The 26723-nt window shown below is 39.9% G+C and overlaps 1 protein-coding gene across 1 annotated transcript in view; it reads right to left on the minus strand.

Annotated features, from left to right (window-relative positions):
- Positions 1 to 26723, minus strand: part of ADCY10 (adenylate cyclase 10) — a 95861-nt gene that overhangs the window by 25475 nt on the left and 43663 nt on the right. The window contains exons 17-20 of the mRNA XM_032642200.1: positions 25420 to 25556; positions 14729 to 14857; positions 12806 to 13087; positions 12393 to 12683 (exon numbers count right to left, since the gene is read on the minus strand). Of these exons, the coding sequence (XP_032498091.1) occupies positions 12393 to 12683; positions 12806 to 13087; positions 14729 to 14857; positions 25420 to 25556 (839 nt within the window). The remainder of the gene's footprint in view (positions 1 to 12392; positions 12684 to 12805; positions 13088 to 14728; positions 14858 to 25419; positions 25557 to 26723) is intronic.

Genomic DNA, 26723 nt, shown 5'->3' on the forward strand with positions numbered 1-26723 from the left:
TAACCCACTGAAATATTGGGGTTTGTTTTAGATGATAACATTATCCTAACTAATTTACCCTGCAGTGATTCAAACTATGAATTAATGATGCTGAAGAAAGCGATGTCAGCTTCTAATGGGGAAATACAGACAATTAATGGAATACCCCAAAGGGCTAACTTAAGGGCTGAGAGCCTTGAATTTGAAACCTTCAGTCTATCTAGACTTCAATAGGTTAGAAAATTCCATAATGATCTTAAAACAGAAAACAAATGAGGATTGTTGAAATCTAGCCACTTTTCCATTCAGGGAGAAGGAAGAATCCTAAAGAGGGGAAGGGACTTGTCTCAGATCATATATCTGTTCGTGATGGAAGTCTCCTGACTCCAAGGTGAATGCATTACTCCACAGATCTTTTAATTTATAAAATTCAGTTTCAGCATCTATTGATACTTATCACCTTCTTCTGAAAGCTTTCTGTGCCCTTGCCCCACAGAATTAGTGCCACAACTTGTGTGTGCCCATTGACCCCATGCAGACCTCTATCATCATCCTTTATCACGCTGTATAAGGATTAATTTGCCCACCTCTCCTAGTCTGCTGTCTAGTTTCTCTCTAGTGACTAGAGGCTGAATAAACTGAATTATGCTTTTATCCTCCTATTCCTCTAAAACTTTCTTGTCAGGGTTACCAGTGACAACCAAGTTGCCAAATCCAAAGGTTACATCTTTGTCTGCATCTATTACACCTCTTGGCAGCATTTATGACAATTGACCACTCCTTTTTTTTCACCAGCCTTCATAATACCCGTTCCCTTGTTTCCCTCCCTCATTGGCTGCTCACTTTACTGGCTCCTACTCCTCTATCAATGTTCCAAATTTTGGTAAGCCTCAGTTTGACTGTTGGCTCTTTTCTCCATCCAAATTTCTCCCTAGATAATTTCACCTGCCCATGACTTTAAATTCTACCCATATGACAATGACTTTTGGTTTTACATCTTTAAGACCTGACATCAACCCTTACCTACCGACTCATACATCCAAGTGTCTCCTCGGCAGCTACCACGTGGATGTCTAACTGCAAAATTAAAATGATCTAAACAGAACTCTTGAATCTCTTTTCCATAAACCTATATCCACCAACGTTTCGCCTGTCTTAGTAAGCATCACTGCCATATTCATTTCTCAAGGCATCACTGCCATATTCATCTCCTCAAGGCAAAAACCTAGACGTCCTTGATTCTTTTCTTTCCCTCACCCCTATCCCCATTCAGTCCATCAGAAAGTCCCATTATGTCTACTCCAATACATATCTGAATCCATCTTCTTCTGTCAATCTTCTCTATAGCACCACCCTAGTCCATCACCAAATTTCATCTAGACAAGTGTGAAAAACTGATCTCCCTCCTATTCCTATCCTCTTCAATCTGTTTTCTAAAATGAAGGCAAAGTAAGTTTTTAAAAACATGATTCAGGACTTCCCTGGCAGCGCAGTAATTAAGAATCCACCTGCCAATGCAGGGGACACGGGTTCGAGCCCTGGTCCAGGAAGATCCTACATGCCGTAGAGCAACTAAGCCCATGTGTCACAACTACTGAGCCTGAGCTCTAGACCCCATGCTCCACAACAAGAGAAGCCACCGCAATGAGAGAAGCCACTGCGATGAGAAGCCCACGCACCGCAATGAAGAGTAGCCCCCCTCGCCACAACTAGAAACAAAAAAACAAACAAACAAAAAAGCGCATGCACAGCAATGAAGACCCAATGCAGCCAAAAATAAATGAATGAAATAATAATTTAAAAAAAATGATTCAGATCTCAGTGGCAGAAACTGCTTGTTTCCTATCTCAACTTCCATTGTCCCTTTTCTCCTTAGTAATAGAACTCAATTTTACTTGGGGAAGCTACATTTTCCAACCTCCCTTGCAACTGGATATATAGCCATGTGATGTATTGTATTGTATTGTATTGTATTGGTCCTTGAGATATAAGGGGAGTATTGGGTAGGAAGAATTCTAGAAAACTACTGAAAAAGGAAGGGGCATCCCTTTCATTTTTTGGTTTCTTTTCTCCTCCTTCTAGTGTTAAATGTGAACACGATGGCTGGAACTCCAGCTACTATTTTGAACCAAGGATCTCTGATGATCACGAAGCCTCCATACCAGTCCCAGTGATGAGACAAGCATTTTACATAGAGAGAAGTACATTTAGGAACTTTAATAAGAAATTTAAGCCACTCTAGCTGGGTCCTTGTTATATGCAGCCAATACTAATTCTAATCAATACTTTTCTAATGTGTTCTAATGCATTTGGAATAAAATTCAGAATATTTCTCAAGGCCTCCAAGTCCCTCTGATGCTTCTATTAATTTGTTTATTGTCTATCAGCCTCTATTAAAATTCAATATATGAGAATAGACACGTCTGCCATTTTCACCACTATATCCCCAATGCCTAGATCACTGCCTGACACATAATAGATACTCAATAAATGCGTGTTTTTTGGGGAAAAAAATCAATGATTAAAAATAAAATGCTGGGGGCTTCCCTGGTGGCGCAGTGGTTGAGAGTACGCCTGCCGATGCAGGGGACATGGGTCTGGGAAGATTCCACATGCCGCGGAGCGGCTGGGCTCGTGAGCCATGGCCACGGGGCCTGTGCGTCCGGAGCCTGTGCTCCACAGTGGGAGAGGCCACAACAGTGAGAGGCCCGCGTACCGCAAAAAAAATAAATAAATAAAAAATAAAATGCTATTCCTTCTTCAACATCCTATATGTTTTGTTTTATATTTCAAATTGTAATAGTGATAGAATGAGATGTGGCAAAAAGCAATATAGGCTAAATAAAGCAAATAAAATCAGGATATATAAGATATGATTTTTGTCATATCATTCAACCTTTGGGTGAATCATATTATTTTTAGGTCTCAATTTTCTTCATTTATGAAGGAAATACATTAAAAGTTCCCTACTTCAAAGAGGATCTGTAAAAATCAAAAGAAAAGAAATATACGGAATGCTTGTAGGTTCTCAGAAGAAAGGAGAAAAGCAAAGATAGTACTTGCTCAACCTGTGGTTTCAAAGACTCAGAAATAAGACTTCAAGTTCAAGATGAAAAACTGACCTCTTTTATTTATCTCCTGACCTCCAGGTCCAGCACATTTTACCCCATTAAAACAAGAATAAAATAATTTTTAAAAGCATAAACTCACAATATACAGAATGGAAGGGGTCAATTCCTATCTTAGGGCCATTACCCTGGCCCTCCCCTCTGCCTAGAATGCTCTTCCCCAGCCATCCATACAATAAAATCCCTCACTTCCTTTGCCTTTCCATGAATCTTACCTCTCACTGAGGGCTACCCTAACGACTCTGCATTCCTAATCTCCCTTGCCCTACCCAACATTCTTTTCTGGTTTTCTCCTTGGGATCACTTATACATACTACAGAATTTACTTCTTTGTTAATGTTTTCTCTCCATTGTCTGCTTCCCCCCAATAGAATGCTGTTTTGTTCCCTGATGCATCTAAGGTGCCTAGAGCACTGTCTGACACATATCAGAAACCCAATAAATATTTGATGAATGAGTAAATGAAACATTAAATGAGATTTCAGCACATGTCAAGAAGATCAAGGAATGAGAGGAGTGCTCCCTGAAGAATTAGATGGAGCAAGTGGAACGAAAGAGCCCAGGAGGGAGCCCATGGACTGTAGATCCTTGGAATGGATCAAGAGTCAGATAATAAGTTTTTAGGAAGGACATGAGGATTGATAGAGAATTGAAAAGAAAATCAACTTCCTCACTATCTGATTCATAGCTAATGCTGTGTCCTTGAACCTCTTATGATATGTCCTTCTCCAACCTTTTTTTGCTTGTGGTATGTGGGCCTCTCACTGTTGTGGCCTCTCCTGTTGCAGAGCACAGGCTCCGGACGCGCAGGCTCAGCGGCCATGGCTCACAGGCCTAACCACTCCGCAGCATGTGGGATCTTCCTGGACTGGGGCACGAACCCGTGTCCCCTGCATCGGCAGGCGGACTCTCAACCACTGCGCCACGAGGGAAGCCCCTCCAGCATTTCTTAAAAGCATACCTCATGGATTTCCCTGGTGGCACAGTGGTTAAGAATCTGCCTGCCAATGCAGGGGACACGGGTTTGAGCCCTGGTCCAGGAAGATCCCACACGCCGTAGAGCAACTAAGCCCGTGAGCCACAACTACTGAGCCTGCGCTTTAGAGCCAGTGCTCCGCAACAAGAGAAGCCACCACAATGAGAAACCAATGCACTGCAACAAAGAGTAGACCCACTCGCCGCAACTAGAGAAGGCCTGCATGCAGCAACGAAGACCCAATGCAGCCAAAAATAAAATAAAATAAAATAAAAATAATTATTAAAATAAAAGCATACCTCACTCTTTGGGAGATTCAGGGGTAATGGACAGACTGCCCAGCCAAGATTGAAGCAGGATATTATAAAGAAGACATGGCAAAAAAAAAGTTTCCTAGAAACTCTAGGAAAAATAAACTTCTGTTAAGAAATCTATTCACGAAGAGGAACCAAGATGGCGGAGTAGAAGGACGTGCTCTCACTCTCTCTTGTGAGAACACCAGAATCACAACTAACTGCTGGACAATCATCGACAGGAAGACACTGGAACTCAGCTGAAAACATACCCCACCATCCAAAGACAAGGAGGAGCCACAATGAGACGGTAGGAGGGGCGCAATCACAGTAAAATCAAATCCCATAACTGCTCGGTGGGCGACTCACAGACTGGAGAGCACTTATACCACAGAAGTCCACCCACTGGAGTGAAGGTTCTGAGCCCTACGTCAGGCTTCCCAACCTGGGGGTCTGGCAACGGGAGGAGGAATTCCTAGAGAGTCAGACTTTGAAGCCTTGTGGGATTTGATTTCAGGAGTTTGACAGGACTGGGGGAAACAGAGACCCCACTCTTGGAGGGCACACACAAAGTAGTGTGTGCATTGGGACCCAGAGGAAGGAGCAGTGACCCCATAGGAGACTGAACCAGACCTACCTGCTAGTGTTGGAGGGTCTACTGCAGAGGCGGCGGGTGGCTGTGGCTCACTGTGGGGACAAGGGCACTGGCAGCAGAAGTTCTGGGAAGTACTCCTTGGTGTGAGCCCTCCCAGAGTCTGCCATTACCCCCACCAAAGAGCCCAGGTAGGCTCCAGTGTTGGGTTGCCTCAGGCCAAACAACCAACAGGGAGGGAACCCAGCCCCACTGCATCAGCAGTCAAGTGGATTAAAGATTTACTGAGCTCTGCCCACCAGAGCAACAGTCAGCTCTACCCACCACCAGTCCCTCCCATCAAGTCTCTTAGATAGCCTCATCCACCAGAGGGCAGACAGCAGAAGCAAGAAGAACTACAATCCTGCAGCCTGTGGAAAAAAAAAACATATTCACAGAAAGATAGACAAGATGAAAAGGCAGAGGGCTATGTACCAGATGAAGAAACAAGATAAAACCCCAGAAAAACAACTAAATGAAATGGAGATAGGCAACCTTCTAGAAACAGAATTCAGAATAATGATAGTGAAGATGATCCAGGACTTCGGAAAAAGAATGGAGGCAAAGATCCAGAATATGCAAGAAATGTTTAACAAAGACCTAGAAGAATTAAAGAACAAACAAACATAAACACTACAATAACTGAAATGAAAGCTACACTAGAAGGAATCAATAGCAGAATAACTGAGGCATAAGAATGGATAAGTGACCTGGAAGACAGAAAGGTGGAATTCACTGCTGCAGAACAGAATAAAGAAAAAAGAATGAAAAGAAATGAACACAGGCTAACAGACCTCTGGGACAACATTAAACGCAACAACATTCGCATTATAAGGGTCCCAGAAAGAAAAGAGAGAGAGAAAGGACCAGCGAAAATATTTGAAGAGATTATAGTTGAAAACTTCCCTAACATGGGAAAGGAAATAGACACCCAAGTCCAGGAAGCGCAGTGAGTCCCATACAGGATAAACCCAAGGAGAAACACACCAAGACACACAGTAATCAAACTGGCAAAAATTAAAGACAAAGAAAAATTATTGAAAGCAGCAAAGGAAAAATGAAAAATAACGTACAAGGGAACTCCCACCAAGTTAACAGCTGATTTCTCAGCAGAAACTCTACAAGCCATAAGGAAGAGGCATGACATACTTAAAGTGATGAAAGGGAAGAACCTACAACCAAGATTACTCTACCTGGCAAGGATCTCATTCAGATTCGATGGAGAAATCAAAAGCTTTACAGACAAGCAAAAGCTAAGAGAATTTAGCACCACCAAACCAGCTCTACAACAAATGCTAAAGGAACTTCTCTAAGTGGGAAACACGAGGAGAAATGGACCTACAAAAACAAACCCAAAACAATTAAGAAAATGGTCATAGGAACATACATATCGATAATTACCTTAAACATGAATGGATTAAATGCTCCAAACAAAAGACACAGGCTTGCTGAATGGATACAAAAACAAGACCCATATATATGCAGTCTACAAGAGACCCACTTCAGACCTAGGGACACAGAGAGACTGAAAGTGAGGGGATGGAAAAAGATATTCCATGCCAATGGAAATCAAAAGAAAGTGGGAGTAGCAATACTCCTATCAGATAAAATAGACTTTAAAATAAAGAATGTTACAAGAGACAAGGAAGAACACCACATAATGATCAAGGGATCAATCCAAGAAGAGGATATAACAATCGTAAATATTTATGCACCCAACATAGGAGCACCTTAGTACATAAGGCAAATGCTAACAGCCATAAAAGGGGAAATCAACAGTAACACAATAATAGTGGGAGACTTTAACATCTCACTTACACCAATGGACAGATCATCCAAAATGAAAATAAATAAGGAAACAGAAGCTTTAAATGACACAGTACACCAGATAGATTTAATTGATATTTATAGGACATTCCATCCAAAAACAGCAGATTACACTTTCTTCTCAAGTGCGCATGGAACATTCTCTAGGATAGATCACATCTTGGGTCACAAATCAAGCCCCAGTAAATTTAAGAAAATTGAAATCATATCAAGCATCTTTTCTGACCACAACGCTATGAGATTAGAAATGAATTACAGGGGAAAAAACTGTAAAAAACACAGACACATGGAGGCTAAACAATACGTTACTAAATAACCAAGAGATGACTGAAGAAATCAGAGAGGAAATCAAAAAATACCTAGAGACAAATGACAATGAAAACACAACGATCCAAAACCTATGGGATGCAGCAAAAGCAGTTCTAAGAGGGAAGTTTATAGCTATACAAGCCTACCTCAAGAAACAAGAAAAATCTCAAGTAAACAATCTAAACTTACACCTAAAGGAACTAGAGAAAGAAGAACAAACAGAACCCAAAGTTAGCAGAAGGAAAGAAATCATAAAGGTCAGAGAAGAAATAAATGAAATAGAAACAAAGAAAACAATAGCAAAGATCAATAAAACTAAAAGCTGGTTCTTTGAGAAGATAAACAAAATTGATAAACCATTAGCCAGACTCATCAAGAAAAAGAGGGAGAGGACTCAAATCAATAAAATTAGAAATAAAAAAGGAGAAGTTACAACAGACACTGCAGAAATACAAAGCATCCTAAGAGACTACTACAAGCAACTCTATGACAATAAAATTCACAACCTGGAAGAAATGGACGAATTCTTAGAAAGGTATAACCTTCCAAGACTGAACCAGGAAGAAACAGAAAATATGAACAGACCAATCACAAGTAATGAAATTGAAACTGTGATTAAAGATCTTCCAACAAACAAAAGTCCAGGACCAGATGGCTTCACAGGTGAATTCTATCAAACATTTAGAGAAGAGCTAACACCCATCCTTCTCAAACCCTTCCCAAAAATTGCAGAGGAAGGAACACTCCCAAACTCATTCTGTGAGGCCACCATCACCCTGATAGCAAAACCAGACAAAGATACTACAAAAAAAGAAAATTACAGACCAATATCACTGATGAACAGAGATGCAAAATTCCTCAACAAAATACTAGCAAACAGAATCCAACAACACAATAAAAGAATCATACACCATGATCAAGTGGGATTTATCGCAGGGATCCAAGGATTCTTCAATATATGCAAATCAATCAATGTGATACACCATATTAACAAACTGAAGAATAAAAACCATATGATCATCTCAATAGATGTAGGAAAAGCTTTTGACAAAATTCAACACCCATTTATGATAAAAACCCTACAGAAAGTGGGCATAGAGGGAACCTACCTCAACATAATAAAGGTCATATATGACAAATCCACAGCAAACATCATTCTCAATGGTGAAAAACTGAAAGCATTTCCTCTAAGATCAGGAATGAGACAAGGATGTCCACTCTCACCACTATTATTCAACATAGTTTTGGAAGTCCTAGCCACGGCAATCAGAGAAGAAAAGGAATCCAAATTGGAAAAGAAGAAGTAAAACTGACACTGTTTGCAGATGACATGATACTATACATAGAGAATCCTAAAAATGCCACCAGAAAACTACTAGAGCTAATCAATGAATTTGGTAAAGTTGCAGGATACAAAATTAATGCACAGAAATCTCTTGCATTCCTAGACACTAATGATGAAAAATCTGAAAGAGAAATTAAGGAAACACTCCCATTTACCATTGCAACAAAAAGAATAAAATACCTAGGAATAAACCTACCTAGGGAGACGAAAGATCTGTATGCTGAAAACTATAAGACACTGATGAAAGAAATTAAAGATGATACAAACAGATGGAGAAATATGCCATGTTCTTGGATTGGAAGAATCAATACTGTGAAAATGACTCTACTACCCAAAGCAATCTACAGATTCAATGCAATCCCTATCAAATTACCAATGGCATTTTTTATGGAACTAGAACAAAAACTTTTAAAATTTGTATCGAAACACAAAAGATGCTGAATAGTCAAAGCAGCCTTGAGAGAAAAAAATGGACCAGGAAGAATCAGACTCCTTGACTTCAGACTATACTACAAAGCTACAATAATCAGGACAATATGGTACTGGCACAAAAACAGAAACATAGATCAATGGAACAAGATAGAAATCCCAGAGATAAACCCACACACCTACGGTCAAATAATCTATGACAAAGGAAGCAAGGATATGCAATGGAGAAAAGACAGTCTCTTCAATAAGTGGTGCTGGGAAAACTGGACAGCTACATGTAAAAGAATGAAGTTAGAACACTCCCTAACACCATACACAAAAATAAACTCAAAATAGATTTGAGACCTAAATGTAAGACCAGACACTATAAATCTCTTAGAGGAAAACATAGGAAGAACACTCTTTGACATAAATCACTGCAAGGTATTTTTTAATCTATCTCCTACAGTAATGGAAATAAAAACAAAAATAAACAAATGGGACCTAATGAAACTTCAAAGCTTTTACACAGCAAAGGAAACCATAAACAAGATGAAAAGACAACACTCTGAATGGGAGAAAATATTTGCAAACAAATCAGCGGACAAAGGATTAATCTCCAAAATATATAAACAGCTCATGCAGCTCAATATTAAAGAAACTAACAATCCAATCCAAAAATGGGCAGAAGACCTAAATAGACATTTCTCCAAAGAAGACATCCAGATGGCCAAGAAGTACATGAAAAGCTGCTCAACATCACAATTATTAGAGAAATGCAAATCAAAACTACAATGAGGTATCACCTCACACTAGTTAGAATGGGTATCATCAGAAAATCTACAAACAACAAGTGCTGGAGAGGGTGTGGAGAAAAGGGACCCCTCTCGCACTGTTGGTGGGAATGTAAATTGATACAGCCACTATGGAGAACAGTATGGAGGTTCCTTAGAAAACTAAAAATAGAACTACCATATGACCCAGCAATCCCACTACTGGGCATATACCCAGAGAAAACTATAATTCAAAAAGATGCATGCACCCCAATGTTCATTGCAGCACTTTTTACAATAGCCAGGTCACGGCAGCAACCTAACACCCATCGACAGATGAATGGATAAAGAAGTTGTGGTACATATATACAACGGAATATTACTCAGCCATAAAAAGGAACGAAATTGGGTCATTTGTTGAGACATGAATGGATCTAGAGAGTGTCATACAGAGTGAAGTAAGTCAGAAAGAGAAAAACAAATATTGTATATTAACGCATGTATGTGGAACCTAGAAAAATGGTACCGGTGAACTGGTTTGCAGGGCAGAAGTTGAGACACAGATGTAGAGAACAAACGTATGGACACCAAGGGGGGAAAGCCGTAGGTGGGTGGGGATGGTGGTGTGATGAATTGGGCGATTGGGATTGACATGTATACACTGATGTGTATAAAATTAATGACTAATAAGAATCTGCTGTATAAACAATAAATAAAATTAAATTTAAAAATTAAAAAAAAAGAAATCTATTCACAGTGTATTACTACTTAGTTCTCTAATGGACAGCATTTTCATAGTCTTAATAATGTAAATACTTGATTGATTTATCTAATGATAATTCTATAACAATATTGGAGGAGAGGTGCCCAAGAGTGGCTTAATAGAGTTAAATCCTTACCTACCATAGCAAGACTAAAACAGATGATGTCAAATTTGATTTTTAAAAAAGCAGCATTGGGCTTCCCTGGTGGCGCAGTGGTTGAGAGTCCGCCTGCCGATGCAGGGGACACGGGTTTGTGCCCCGGTCCGGGAAGATCTCACATGCCGTGGAGCGGCTAGGCCCGTGAGCCATGGCTGCTAAGCCTGCGCGTCCGGAGCCTGTGCTCCGCAACGGGAGAGGCCACAACAGTGAGAGGCCCGAGTACCGCAAAAATAAAAAGCAGCATTAACATACCACTTAGTATATGGAAGTAATGACTAGAGGGAACAGCTAAGTTAAAAATGTTTGCCCCTGAGAAGAAATATTGAACATACATATGCAGGGCAGTAGGTCATGGGACTATTGCTTTTATGGTAAAACTTTCAGGAAATCTAAAATATATCTTTATTTAAAGATGTCTAGTTGATACTCTTTTAAATAGGTGAAAAATTATAAGGGAAATAGTTAAACCCTGGCCTCACTCAGGTGGAGGTTCTGTTGAAAGGACATCAGTAGGTATGCCTCAGAGATATCTGGTAACATATGCTCCAGAGTCAAACGGTTAAGGAACACTGGAGAACCTGAAATAACTGGACAAACACAAAAGCAAAGCATTTTTAATCTCACAGTACAGTACCTTGAAAAGTACAGTAGTACCAGCTACATCACCGCTGCTTTTACGCTTGCTTCTGGACATCCTGGGCTTGTAATAAAGATACTGTACTACTGTACTCTATACAGTACTGTACAGTAAAGTACGCAAAAGCACAACCACTTGTAGAGGATGCACGCATGTGACAATGTACGCCAGACACATGAACTAACTTCCATGACTGGACATGCGAACGCACGTTCACATCTTTGAAAGTTCGCAACTTGAAGGTTCCTATATAGGGGACTTAACTGTTTTCTTTCCCTTTTCTCTTATCTCTGTCAGTTGACTCTCTCCTATTAATGCTTTCATTGGTTCTTTGACTATGGCCCTGTGTTGGGATCCTTCACTGAAGATCCCTTGATCCAGTCATGCATCCTTTTCAGCTCTCCATCACCTGCCCTCTAGGTGCCTGTTTTATTCTAGCAGCCCACTACTAGGGGGTCTTCTCACACTCCTAGGGGTACTCTTGGGAGCAACTTAAAATGATGCCAGGCTGGCTTTTTCTCCCAGGTGAGTTATATCCGATTTATAGGAAACCCTCACACATCCTTTCCCAAACTCTGGGAGGGCAGGTTGATCCTGGTGCAGCCACAGGCCACTCTGGCCTCATTAGGTGTGAGGTCTTCTGTGTCATCTAACTGATTCCAAGGAAGACATCTTCCTAGCACTGACACTCATACATTTTTTTCCACTGGAACCTTGTTTCAAACTAGACAGAGCAACAACATTTTATCTGCCAAGAAACACCACTCCCTCTCGGATCTTGCTCTCCCCCCCCCAGTTCATGTCAGACCCCGCTCCCTACCCGCTACCCTCCTTGGATTCCATCCCTTGGTGCGAAGGAAGCTGGGTCTGTTTTATTCCTTTGGACATTTTAATTTGGGCTCTGGTCACACCCCATTTTGCCAGAGTCCTTATCCCCGAATCCTCCCTGACAGTCTCACAGTGAGATTCGTTCTGCCAACTCAGCTACATGTATACTCCCCAACTTCCTGCCCTGCTGACCTACACTGCTCACGTCTCATCATTCATGGTGCCCGAGCCTGCAGAGGACTTGAAATCCTCATGGTCCAGACCCACTTCTTCTAGGTCTTGTCTCCACATTCCCCAGTTATAGTTAGGACTAATTAGGAACGAAGAAAGTTTACTTTGAAATCCATGGGACTTAGCCATCTTCCTAATGGTATCCAAGTCCAAAGTGTTGAGCCGGATGTCCACTGCAAAGTGGTGAAAGGGGACGAAGTCTCCACTTCGGCAGTGGTCACACCTGTGGGCGTTTTCTTCCAGAAAGCGGGCACATTTCAGGTGCATGGCTTTCTTCTGGTCTTTCAGCCACAGCTCATAGGCTGTTTTCTGCATCATCGGGCTGCAGAATCGAATGATGCGGCACTCAATCACCTCACTTTCCAGCTCACGGAGCTCTTCCTCTTCGCCATGGGCTAGAGAGGACAGAAAGGCAGTGGGCAACAAGTCAGCCCCTGCTACAAAATACAGATCAGTTCTTTTAGCAAGATGTGCCTTAAACTAAAGGAAATATGGGTCACTTCCAGGCTCTACTTACCCATTCCTTCAGAGGGGGGTTGTAGAGAGAGGGAACGATAGTTCACCTCAAACGAGGCCACGTTCTGTTTTAGGGCTATTCGTAGCTCCTTGCCATTGCGGAAACAATCAAAGACGTTGGATTTCACGAGGGTTGCCAGGGCATTGATCATCATCTTCATGTTCCAACAAGGGAGAATCTCATACAACAGTTCCGTAGTGAAGGTCAGGCCAATGATGGCTGCACATCTCACCAACATCTGGCGGGACAGGCTCATGCTATCCAGCTGGACCAGAGAGATTTCTGCAGGTGGAAAGCCACACAATAGGGAACTAGTCATCTGTCTTTATCAAATACGTTCTAGAGATGGACAACTGTCCTGTTCTCTAGTTCCTGTTCAATAGAACTACACCCAGCTGAGCTAGGCCAAAAGAAGTATTTGCTTAGTACCTATTTCACAGATAGCACTTGTGTCGGGAGTACAAAAGATGGAGATGCTATGACCTAAAAATATGCATGTCCCATTGGCCATGACAATACGATTGATTTCAAGGTGTTCTGATTTTGTGTTAAAGTGTGACAAGGGTGTGTGAGGAGAGCAGAGGTCATGCTGAGAAGTGGTCAGAAGGAGAAGGGCCTGCCATCCGTGTTCTGTGTTGACTTCCCCAGCTGCTCATTCTCTGTCTTCTTCACTGGCTGCCCTTTCTCCTGGAACTTCCCAGCAATAAGCTTTCTCTCTATCTGCCTCAGGGATTCAGTTATTCTTGTGACAACCCATTACCATCTCTATGCTCATGACCAAGTGTCAGAGAGCTCCTAGCTCCAATTCCACCTTCTCATCTAAGTTTGGGTATCATAGCTCACATGGCTTCTTGGACATCTTGACCAGGATGTCCTTCTATTACACCACCCTCCTCAGGGACAAAATATGAACTTCTCAATATGTCCACAGAACATTGTAGAAACCAAGCTAGTCCAGATATAAGTAGGGTTAGCAGATGTAAGCTTTTATATGTAGAACAGATAAACAAAGGCTACTGTATAGCACAGAGAACTATATTCAGTATCCTATAATAAACCATGATAGAAAAAAATATTAAAAAAAAAAAGAATGTGGGAATTCCCTGGTCGCTTAGTGGTTAGGATTCCAGGTTTTCACTGCCATGGCCTGGGTTCAATCCCGGGTCAGGGAACTGAGATCCCACAAGCTGCATGGTGTGGCCAAAAAAAAAAAAAGAATACATATATATATATATATATATATATATATATATATATATAAGTATGTATAACTGAATCATTTGGCTGTACAGCAGAAATTAACACAACATTGTAAAGCAACTATACTTCAATAAAAAAAATTTTGATTAAAAGAAACCAAGCTAATCCACCTTGCTATTTCAGTAGACATAGTGAATGAAACACAAATGATGCTCTTTTGGAGATAGAGAACTTGAGGTCTCATCCTTGTACTAAACATTTGAAGTTGAACATTTTATAGATGGCGTGGATTGGAGCTGAATGCATGCTAAAACATTGCTTGAAATTCATTTTTCTTGAAATGAATAACAGTACATCCCTGATATAAATTCACTTGTTTGTCATTTCTTATGGAAGTAGATAGCAGGAAAAGTATCACTGTTAGTTCTTCTCTCTCACTATTTGATTTCTGTTTAATTGAAAATGTACTATACCTCATTCTTTTATGCAGTTGAATAAAACTTTGTTCAAATCAGACTCCAGCGTATGCACAGGGGGAAGGTGGCTCCTGATTAGAAGCAGAAAAGCCAAGCTTGTAATGGAACCTTCCCATTGCCTGGGCAACACACAATAAAAACAAAGCCAGTCTTCTATCTTCCTCTCTCCTTTGTTGGAGGCATCCTAGAGAAAGCAAGAGGGGAATCTAGGTCCTGGAAAATGAACACCAGGTCAAATTTTCTTTACCTTTTAATGATGCTGGCAGTGACAAGTTTTTCAATCTGACACCACTAGCGAGGTTACAGACTTCTTCATTTCCCTCCTCAAGACCCAAAGTAAATTTTTTTAAGTCCTCTGTTGGCTTAGCAAAATTCTCTACAGAGAGGTAAAAGGGAAGAAAAGTTGAGAGTCATTGTCCTATTATTGTCTGGATTTTCCAATAAACTTCGAGATGGGTCTCACATGAGAAAGAGCAGGCAGAGATGTGTGCTGGCTTGTAAAGTATTCTGGAATACTGTGTTTTAAGTAAAACTGATATATGAAAATCAAAATTTACTCAAAACATGTTTTTCCTCCCCTCCCCCCAAGAAAAAAGGATTGGTAATAACTACAGGATGTCTTCCATAAGACATGCAGTTTTACAAATATAGCTTATATTATATACTTATATATATACCTGTATGCACACTGAAATACCCACACTCGGAGGCAAACACATTCTGTGGAAGACTGTACTCTACTTAAGATGTGGTTATTGTCAGAAAGAGATATTAAAAATGGTGAAGATTTCACGATGGCGGAGTAAGACGTGGAGATCACCTTCCCCCCGACAAATACATAAGAAATACATCTATATGTGGAACAACCCCTACAGAACACCTACTGAATGCTGGCAGAAGACCTCAGACTTTCCAAAAGGGTGTGCGAGGAGAGGGGATTCAGAACACCGCCTAAACGAGCTCTAGAGACAGGTGCGAGCTGTGGCTATCAGCGCAGACACCAGAGACAGGTATGAAACGCTAAGGCTGCTGCTGCAGCCACCAAGAAGCCTGTGTGCGAGCACAGGTCACTATCCACACCTCCCCTCCCGGGAGCCTGTGCAGCCCCCCACTGCCAGGGTCCCGTGATCCAGGGACAACTTCCCTGGGAGAACACACAGCGCACCTCAGGCTGGCGCAACGTCACGCCGGCCTCTGCCGCCGCAGGCCCGCCCCGCACTCTGTGCCCACCCCCCCCACCCCCAGACCCCGGCCTGAGTGAGCCGGTGCCCCTGAATCAGCTGCTGCTTTAACCCCGTCCTGTCTGAGCGGGGAAGAGATGCCCTCAGGCGATCTACACGCAGAGGAGGGGTCAAATCCAAAGCTGAAACCCAGGAGCTGTGAGAACAAAGAAGAGAAAGGGAAATCTCTCCCAGCAGCCTCAGAAACAGCGGATTAAATCTCCACGATCAACATGATGTACCCTGCATCTGTGGAATACCTGAATAGACAAAGAATCATCCCAAATTAAGGAGCTGTGTGGATGAAAGGCTCTTGGTGCTGCAGCCTGGAGTCAGTGCTGTGCCTCTGAGGTGGGAGAGCCAACTTCAGGACACTGGTCCACAAAAGACCTCCCACCTCCACATAATATCAAACGGCGAAAATCTCCCAGAGATCTCCATCTCAACACCAGCACCCAGCTTCACTCAACGACCAGCAAGCTACAGTGCTGGACATCCTATGCCAAACAACTAGCAAGATAGGAACACAACCCCACCCATTAGCAGAGAGGCTGCGTGAAAATATAAGTTCACAGACACCCCAAAATGCACCATCGGACGTGGTCCTGCCCACCAGAAAGACAAGATCCAGCTTCATACACCAGAACACAGGCAGCAGTCCCCTTCACCAGAAAGCCTACACAACTCACTGAACCAAACTTACCCACTGGGGGCAGACACCAAAAACAACAGGAACTATGAACATGCAGCCTGCGAAAAGGAGACCCCAAACACAGTAAGTTAATCAAAATAAGAAGACAGAGAAATACACAGCAGATGAAGGAGCAAGATAAAAACCCACCAGACCAAACAAATGAAGAGGAAATAGGCAGCCTACCTGAAAAAGAATTCAGAATAATGATAGTAAAGATGATCCAAAATGTTGGAAATAGAATGGAGAAAATACAAGAAACGTTTAACAAAGTCCTAGGAGAACTAAAGAGCAAACAAACAATGATGAACAACACAATAAATGAAATTAAAAATTCTCTGGAAGGAATCAATAGCAGTATAACTGAGGCAGAAGAACGGATAAGTGACCTGGAAGATAAAGTATTGGAAATAACTATCACCGAGCAGAATAAAGAAAAAAGACTGAAAAGAATTGAGACAGTCTCAGAGACCTCTGGGACAACATTAAATGCACAGACATTCTAATTATAGGGGCCCCAGAAGAAGAAGAGGAAAAAAAGGGACTGAGAAAATATTTGAAGAGATTGTAGCTGAAAATTTCCCTAATATGGGAAAGGAAATAGTCAATCAAGTCCAAGAAGCACAGAGAGTCCCATATAGGAAAAATCCAAGGAGAAACATGCCAAGACACATATTAATCAAACTATCAAAAATTAAATACAAAGGAAAAATATTAAAAGCAGCAAGGGAAAAGCAACAAATAACATACAAAGGAATCACCATAAGGTTAACAGCAGATCTGTCAGCAGAAACTTTGCAAGCCAGAAGGGAGTGGCAGGACATATTTAAAGTGATGAAAGGGAAAAACCAACAACCAAGATTACTCTACCTAGCAAGGACCTCATTCAGACTCGACGGAGAAATTAAAAGCTTTACAGACAAGCAAAACCTAAGAGAATTCAGCACCTCCAAACCAGCTTTACAACAAATGGTAAAGGAACTTCTCTAGGTAGGAAACACAAGAGAAGGTAAAGACTTACAATAAAAAACACAAAACAATTAAGAAAATGGTAATAGGAACATACATATGGATAATTACCTTAAATGTAAATGGATTAAATGCTCCAACGAAAAGACATATACTGGCTGAATGGACACAAAAGCAAGACCCATATATATGCTGTCTACAAGAGACCCACTTCAGACCTAGGGACACATACAGACTTAAAGTGAGGGGATGGAAAAAGATATTCCATGCAAAAGGAAATCAAAAGAAAGTTGGCGTAGCAATTCTCGTACCAGACAAAATAGACTTTAAAGAGTATTACAAGAGACAAAGAAGGACACTACATAATGATCAAAGGATCAATCCAAGAAGAAGATATAACAGTTGTAAATATTTATGCACCCAACATAGAAGCACCTCAATACATAAGGCAAATGTGAACTGCCATAAAAGGGGAAATCAACAGTAACACATTCATGGTCGGGGACTTTAACACCCCACTTTCACCAATGGACAGATCATCCAAAATGAAAATAAATAAGGAAACACAAGCTTTAAATGATACACTAAACATGATGGACTTAATTGATATTTGTAGGACAATCCATCCAAAAACAACAGAATACACTTTCTTCTCAAGTGCTCATGGAACATTCTCCAGGATACATCATATCTTCAGTCACAAATCAAGCCTTGGTAAATTTAAGAAAATTGAAATTGTATCAAGTATCTTTTCCAACCACAAGGCTATGAGACTAGATATCGATTACAGGAAAAAAATCTGTAAAAAATACAAACACATGGAGGCTAACTGAAAGTACAATACTAAATAACCAAGAGATCACTGAATAAATCAAAGTGGAAATCAAAAAATATCTACAAACAAATGACAATGAAAACACGATGACCCAAAACCTATGGGATGCAGCAAAAACAGTTCTAAGAGGGAAGTTTATAGCAATACCATCCAACCTCAAGAAACAAGAAACATCTCAAATAAACAACCTAACCTTACACCTAAAGCAGTTAGAGAAAGAAAAACAAAAAACCCCCAAAGTTAGCAGAAGGAAAGGAATCATAAAGATCAGATCAGAAATAAATGAAAAAGAAATGAAGGAAACGATAGCTAAGATCAATAAAACTAAAAGCTGGTTCTTTGAGAAGATAAAATTGATAAACCATTATCCAGACTCATGAAGAAAAAAAGGGAGAAGACTCAAATCAACAGAATTAGAAATGAAAAAGAAGTAAAAACTGACACTGCAGAAATACAAAAGATCATGAGACATTACTATAAGAAACTATATGCCAATAAAATGGATAACTTGGAAGAAATGGACAAATTCTTAGAAAAGCACAACCTTCTGAGACTGAACCAGGAAGAAATAGAAATTATAAACAGACCAATCACAAGCACTGAAATTGAAACTGGGATTAAAAATCTTCCAACAAACAAAAGTCCAGTACCAGATGGCTTCACAGGTCAATTCTATTAAACATTTAGAGAAGAGCTAACACCTATCCTTCTCAAACTCTTCCAAAACATAGCAGAGGGAGGAACACTCCCAAACTCATTCTGCGAGGCCACCATCACCCTGACACCAAAACCAGACAAAGATGTCACAAAGAAAGAAAACTTCAGGCCAATATCACTGATGAACATAGATGTAAAAATCCTCAACAAAATACTAGCAAGCAGAATCGAACAGCACATTAAAAGGATCATACACCATGATCAAGTGGGGTTTATCCCAGTAATGAAAGGATTCTTCAATATATGCAAATAAATCAATGCGATACACCATATTAACAAACTGAAGGAGAAAAACCATATGATCATCTCAATAGATGCAGAGAAAGCTTTCAACAAAATTCAACACCGATTTATGATAAAAACCCTCCAGAGAGTAAGCATAGAGGGAACTTACCTGAACATAATAAAGGCCATATATGACAAAGCAACAGTCAGCATTGTTCTCAATGGTGAAAAACTGAAACCATTTCCACTAAGATAAGGAACAAGACAAGGTTGCCCATTCTCACCACTACTATTCAACATAGTTTTGGAAGTTTTAGCCACAGCAATCAGAGAAGAAAAGGAAATAAAAGGAATCCAAATTGGAAAAGAAGAAGTAAAACTGACACTGTTTACAGATGACATGATACTATACATAGAGAATCCTAAAGATGCTACCAGAAAACTGCTAGAGCTAATCAATGAATTTGGTAAAGTTGCAGGATACAAAATTAATGCACAGAAATCTCTTGCATTCCTAGACACTAATGATGAAAAATCTGAAAGAGAAATTAAGGAAACACTCTCATTTACCACTGCAACAAAAAGAATAAAATACCTAGGAATAAAACTACCTAAGGAGACAAAAGACCTGTATGCAGAAAACTATAAGACACTGATGAAAGAAACTGAAGAAGATACAAACAGATTGAGAGATATACCATGTTCTTGGATTGGAAGAATCAACATTGTGAAAATGACTATAATACCCAAAGCAATCTACAGGTTCAATGCAATCCCTATCGAACTACCACTGGCATTTTTCACAGAACTAGAACAAAAATTTCACAATTTGCATGGAAACACAAAAGACCCTGAATAGCCAAAGCAATCTTGAGAAAGAAAAATGGAGGTGGAGGAATCAGGCTCCCTGACTTCAGACTATATTACAAAGCTACAGTAATCAAGACAGTATGGTACTGGCACAAAAACAGAAATATAGATCAATGGAACAGGATAGAAAGCCCAGAGATAAACCCATGCATATATGGTCAACTAATCTATGATAAAGGAGGCAAGAATATACAATGGAGAAAAGACAGCCTCTTCAATAAGTGGTGCTGGGAAAACTGGACAGCTACATGTAAAAGAATGAAATTAGAACACTCCCTAACACCATACACAAAAAGAAAGTCAAAATGGATTAAAGACCTAAATATAAGGCCAGACATTATAAAACTCTTAGAGGAAAACATAGGCAGAACACTCTATGACATAAATCACAGCAAGATCCCTTTTGACCCACCTCCTAGAGAAATGGAAATAAAAGCAAAAATAAACAAATAGGACCTAATGAAACTTAAAAACTTTTGCACAGCACAGGAAACTAGAAACAAGATGAAAAGACAACCCTCAAAATGGGAGAAAATATTTGTAAATGAAGCAGCTGACAAAGGATTAATCTCCAAAATATACAAGCAGCTCATGCAGCTCAAGATCAAAAAAGCAAATAACCCAATCCAAAAATGGGCAGAAGACCTAAACAGACATTTCTCCAAAGAAGATACACAGATTGCCAACAAACACATGAAAGGATGTTCAACATCACTAATCATTAGAGAAATGCAAATCAAAACTACAATGAGGTATCACCTCACACTGGTCAGAATGGCCATCATCAAAAAATCCACAAACAATAAATGCTGGACGGGATGTGGAGAAAAGGGAACCCTGTGGTGCTGTTGGTGGGAATGTAAATTGATACAGCCACTATGGAGAACAGTATGGAGGTTCCTTAAAAAACTAAAAATAGAACTACCGTATGACCCAGCAAACCCAGTACTGGCCATATACCCTGAGAAAACCATAATTCAAAAAGAGTCATGTACCACAATGTTCATTGCAGCTCTATTTACAATAGCCAGGATATGGAAGCAAGCTAAGTGCCCGTCAAATGATGAATGGATAAAGAAGATGTGCCACATATATACAATGGAGTATTACTCAGCCATAAAAAGAAATGAAATTGAGTTATTTGCGGTGAGGTGATGGACCTAGAGTCTGTCATACAGAGTGAAGTAAGTCAGAAAGAGAAAAACAAATACCATATGCTAACACATATATATGGAATCTAAAAACAAAATGGCTCTGAAAAACTTAGGGGAAGGACAGGAATAAAGATGCAGATGTAGAGAATGGACTTGAGGACACGGGGAGGGGGAAGGGTAAGCTGGGATGAAGTGAGGAGTGGCATGGAGATATACACACTACCAAATGTGAAATAGCTAGTGGGAAGCAGCCTCATGGTACAGGGAGATCAGCTCGGTGCTTTGTATCCACCTAGAGGCTGGGATAGGGAGGGTGGGAGGGAGACACAAGAGAGAGGAGAAATGGGGATAAATGTACATGCATAGATGATTCACTTTGTTATACAGCGGAAACTAACACACCATTGTAAAGCAATTATACTCCAAGAAAGATGTTTAAAAAAACACAACAATTTAACCAAAATCCTTAAGATTATAACTTTCAGCAAGGTAATTTTTCATATTAGAAACTCATATGATTACAGTGATCCAGAAAAAATATGTTGAAAACAGATGCTCATAGTCTCCTTAAACATTAAAATATTGTACATAGCCTAAATATCCAGCCATAACACAGTGATTACCTTAAATATTACATAGCCATTATGGTACAATTGTTAAGGAATACTGAGTTTGGAAAGTCTTCAGCTGAATGAAATAGGATAGTAAATATACCATATGATACCAAAAAAAAAAAAAGGTGAAGTTTGAATAGTGAGCTTGCCTAGTCATTTTTCTCCCAGTACTCCAAAATGCATTACTTATTTGTCCCTCCAGTCACTCATTAACAGTTGAGTTGCAAGACACTGAAATAGGTGATGTGGAAATATGAGGGTGAACGTACTAAGTTCCCGACCTCCTGGAAAGATAAGGTATATACACAGAGAGCCAGACGACCAGACAGTAAACAAGTGCCACGTGAGTAGGCACAGACAGTAAGGGCTGGAGAGTTCATATCAACACAGTACAGACTTTTTATTCACCATAACCTGGGAAGGCTATAAATGTGGCTAATGCATGCTTCCAGCCCTCAAGGATCTTAACATTTATGGAGACAGATATTTAGGCAACTAATCATAATACAGGAAAAGTGACTTAATAAGATAATCTCCTAATGTGAGTCAGTTTTGTGAAAGAAATAAACCTGGTGATAGAGACTAACAGGAAAGTGCAGAGAGGAAGGCCTTCCTTAAGCAGGGCATGGTCAGAGAAAGTGGCTGTGAGGAGGTAACACCTGAGCTAAGGGAGAGAGGGAGCAGGTATGTGAAATGCCAGAGGAGAGGGAGCAGAAAGGCGCTCGGGTGCTGGAGGAGCAGAAATGTGGCTGGAGCACATTTCAGAGTATTGGTGAGGCCACAGAGGGGGTGGAAGGAAGCTCCCTCAGGGATCTCCAGTCCAAGGTAAGGAGTTTGGATTTCATTGTAAACTCAATGGGAAACCACTAAAAGTTGTTTGGTTTTTCAAAAATTGTTTCATTTGGTAAGTTTCAAATTTATGAAAAGTTATAAGAATAACACTATATAGTCTTTATTCCAATTCATCTACTGTTAACATTTTGCTCCATTTTTTATAGCCTTTGTTCTCTCTATATGTACTTATTTTTTCTGAAGCATTTCATTTGAGTGTTAAGTTGCATAATTCATGCCCTTTAATCCCCAAACACTTTACTCTGAATTCCCCAAGAATAACAACATTCTCTTACGTAAGTAGAATATACTTATCATCTTCAGAAAATTTAACATTGATACAATAATTTACTGTCCATAATCCAGTTTTGTCAACTGACTCAGTAATGTTCTTTAACATTCTTTTTCTTTTTTTTTTTGTGAACAGCCCAGATGTCCTCCAACAGATGAATGGAGGTATGTCCATACCATGGAACACCACTCAGCAGCTAATAAGACCAAACTATTGATACACACAACCTAGATAATCTCCAGAGAGTTACACTGAGTGAAAAACAAATCTCAAAAGATTACATATACAATATTTTTCCACTTATAAAAATTCTTTAAATTACAAAATTATAGAAATGGAAAACTGATTAGCAATTACCAGGGGTTAAGAAGGAAGTAGGGGTAGGAGAGAAGTGGGGGGTGGCTATCATAGGGCCATATAAGGGATCCTCATGGTGACGGAAATGTTCTGTATCTTGACCTTATCAATATTAATATCCTGGTTGTGATATATATATATTTTTAACATCTTTATTGGACCTGGTTGTGATATTATACTGTAGTTTTGCTGATGTTACTACTGGGGAAAACTAGGTAAAGGGTACACAGAATCTCTCTATATTATTTTTTACAATGGCCTGTAAATTTATAATCACCTCAGAAAGTTTAATTAAAAACAAATCAATGAGACAGCAAAGTATTATTGTATTCAGTCACTTCATTTATACTCCAAGAGGTCCCCAGAATGCTTCCTGTGGTGTCAGACAGAGAGAAGGTGCTCAGTAGATGTTTGTTGAATGAATAAATAAGAAAGGATTTGAGTTGCCTTTCCCCCCCTGCCATTTTATAGCAGGTACCTGGCCATAAACGTTGTGACTAATCCCAAAATACTAGCTATTAAATGGCATATGTGGAACTGAAACTCTGGACTCCTAACTTCAAGGCCAAATTTTTCTTTTGATTACATCTTTTTTTTAAACATCTTTATTGGAGTATAATTGCTTTACAATGGTGTATTAGTTTCTGCTTTATAACAAAGTGAATCAGTTATACATATACATATGCCCCCATATCTCTTCCCTCTTGCATCTCCCTCCCTCCCACCCTCCCTATCCCACCCCTCTAGGTGGTCACAAAGCACCGAGCTGATCTCCCTGTGCTACGTGTCTGCTTCCCACTAGCTATCTATTTTACATTTGGTAGTGTGTATATGTCCATGCCACTCTCTCACTTCGTCCCAGCTTACCCTTCCCCCTCCCCGTATCCTCAAGTCCATTCTCTAGTAGGTCTGTGTCTTTATTCCCATCTTGCCCCTAGGTTCTTCAGGACCATTTTTTTTTTAGATTCCATATATATGGGTTAGCATACGGTATTTATTTTTCTCTTTCTGACTTACTTCACTCTGTATGACAGTCTCTAAGTCCATCCACCTCACTACAAATAACTCAATTTCATTTCTTTTTATGGCTGAGTAATATTGCATTGTATATATGTGCCACACCTTCTTTATCCATTCATCTGTTGATGGACACTTAGGTTGCTTCTGTGTCCTGGCTATTGTAAATAGAGCTGCAACGAACATTTTAGTACATGACTCTTTTTGAATTATGGTTTTCTCAGGGTATATGCCCAGTAGTGGGACTGCTGGGTCATATGGTAGTTCTATTTGTAGTTTTTTAAGGAACCTCCATACTGTTCTCCATAGTGGCTGTATCACCTTACATTCCCACCAACAGTGCAACAGGGTTCCCTTTTCTCCACACCCTCTCCAGCATTTATTGTTTGTGGATGTTTTGATGATGGCCATTCTGACCGGTGTGAGATGATAGAAAGCCCAGAGATGATTACATCTTTATACTCTCTCTTTTCATGGAAGAGATGCTATCTCTTAAACCTTCATGGTCTCCTTTGTGTCAAAACATAGTTTCTTTCTTCCTTTCTTTCTCTCTTTCTTTTTATTTTTGCTAGAGTATGATTTTTTTCTTCTCATCACTGCCATCTCCCTAAACAACTAGTATATCCATCACAGATATTTTCTTATCATTCACGTTAACCTTAATCCTCTACATCCCAGCTTGCATCTTTACCCCATTCCCCAACCCCTACCCTTCTCCCTTCACTAAAACTATTTTCTTAAAAATTCCAACTGCCCTCTTTGTGACATCATATCAAAGTTCATCCTTCTGTATGTCTCTGTAGCATGAGAACCTTGTTGACAATTCACTTTGAGCTAATAATTTTACCTCTGGAAAACAAGTTATCCTTTTTCCCAGATAACATCTACATCCCCCATCAGTTCTGATTCTGGGCTTTAAGATTCTCCAGTGTTCTTTCATTTCTATTACACGTCTACATTCTTTCTCCCAGTTCAGTGAGTCCCGGGCAATGTTAAGTTCTCTCACAATCTGGGATATCAAGTCCAACGTTCTTTGCCTCCCCAAAGCCTCTGACCCGTATAGGAAGCAGCCTATGGAAAAGCCCACCCTTGCCACCCTCTCTGCAGAAGGAGACAGGGAGAAAGAACCATCATTATGGGACTTACTGAACAGGTTATTCCAGGTCACATTTGTCTTCTCCTCAGACTCTATTGTTTGGAAAACGAGTACCCTGTGATGGTCCAGGTTTTTAAGCAATTCTTCACAGTAAAATGGAATCCCACAGCTTCCCTCGACCAGGTACCTGTAGTGAAAACAATGCAATCTATTTATATCAAAGAACCATCTTTAAAGAAGTAAAAATATTTGCGTTTTCTCAATCACCTGAAAATAATCACTTCTCTTTCTCCATTTGTTTTAGTTTGTTTTTCATTTTTAGGGATTGCTTTTTCTTTTTTCTTTCTTTTTTTTTTGCTGTATGCGGGCCTCTCACTGTTGTGGCCTCTCCCGTTGCGGAGCACAGGCTCCGGACGCGTGCAGGCTCAGCGGCCATGGCTCAGGGGCCCAGCCACTCCGCGGCATGTGGGATCTTCCCGGACTGGGGCATGAACCCGTGTCCCCTGCATCGGCAGGTGGACTCTCAACCACTGCGCCACCAGGGAAGCCCTTTCTTTCATTTTTAAAATTACATAATAAACCATTTAAATATTTCAGCAGTCAAAACTATGTAATAAGGTACATCCTCAGTCTTGCTTCCCTTCCTCACCTTATAAGTAAGCATTTAAATTAGTTTCTGGTTTATCTTTTCAACGTTTCTTTTTAAAACTATAGAAAATGCACACACATATTTCACTCTCTTCCTTAGACAAAAGACAGCAAGTTATATATACTGCACACTAGGCAACCCCTTGTTTTTTCACTCAACAATGTATCCTGGTCATCCCATCATATCAGTAGATCTTTCTTATTTCTCTTTATAGCTACATAGGGCTCAATCGTGTGGATGCATCCTAGTTTATTCTGACTATCCTCTTAGAGATGGACATTTGGATTGCTTTCAGTCTTTTACTAGTACAAATAATGCCTCAATAAAAACCGTGCCCATATGTCACTTCATATTTTTGTCATTATATATATTTTAAATTTTTAAAAAAATTTTTATTGAAGTATAGTTGATTTATAATGTTGTGTTAGTTTCAGGTGTACAGCAAAGTGAATCAGATATATATATATATATATATATATATATATATATATATATATATATATATTCTTTTTCAGATTCTTTTCCCTTATAGGTTATTACAAAATATTGAGCATAGTTCCCTGTCAGTATATCTTTGAGATAGGTTCCTAGAATTGGGAAGGCTAGATCAAAAAGTAAAGGCATATATAATAAATGTATACATATATAATAAATACATACATAATAAATAAATAAATACATACATACAGAGAGAAAGAGGGAGAG

Source organism: Phocoena sinus, chromosome 1, assembly GCF_008692025.1.
Source record: "Phocoena sinus isolate mPhoSin1 chromosome 1, mPhoSin1.pri, whole genome shotgun sequence".
Classification (NCBI taxonomy): Eukaryota; Metazoa; Chordata; class Mammalia; order Artiodactyla; family Phocoenidae; genus Phocoena; species Phocoena sinus.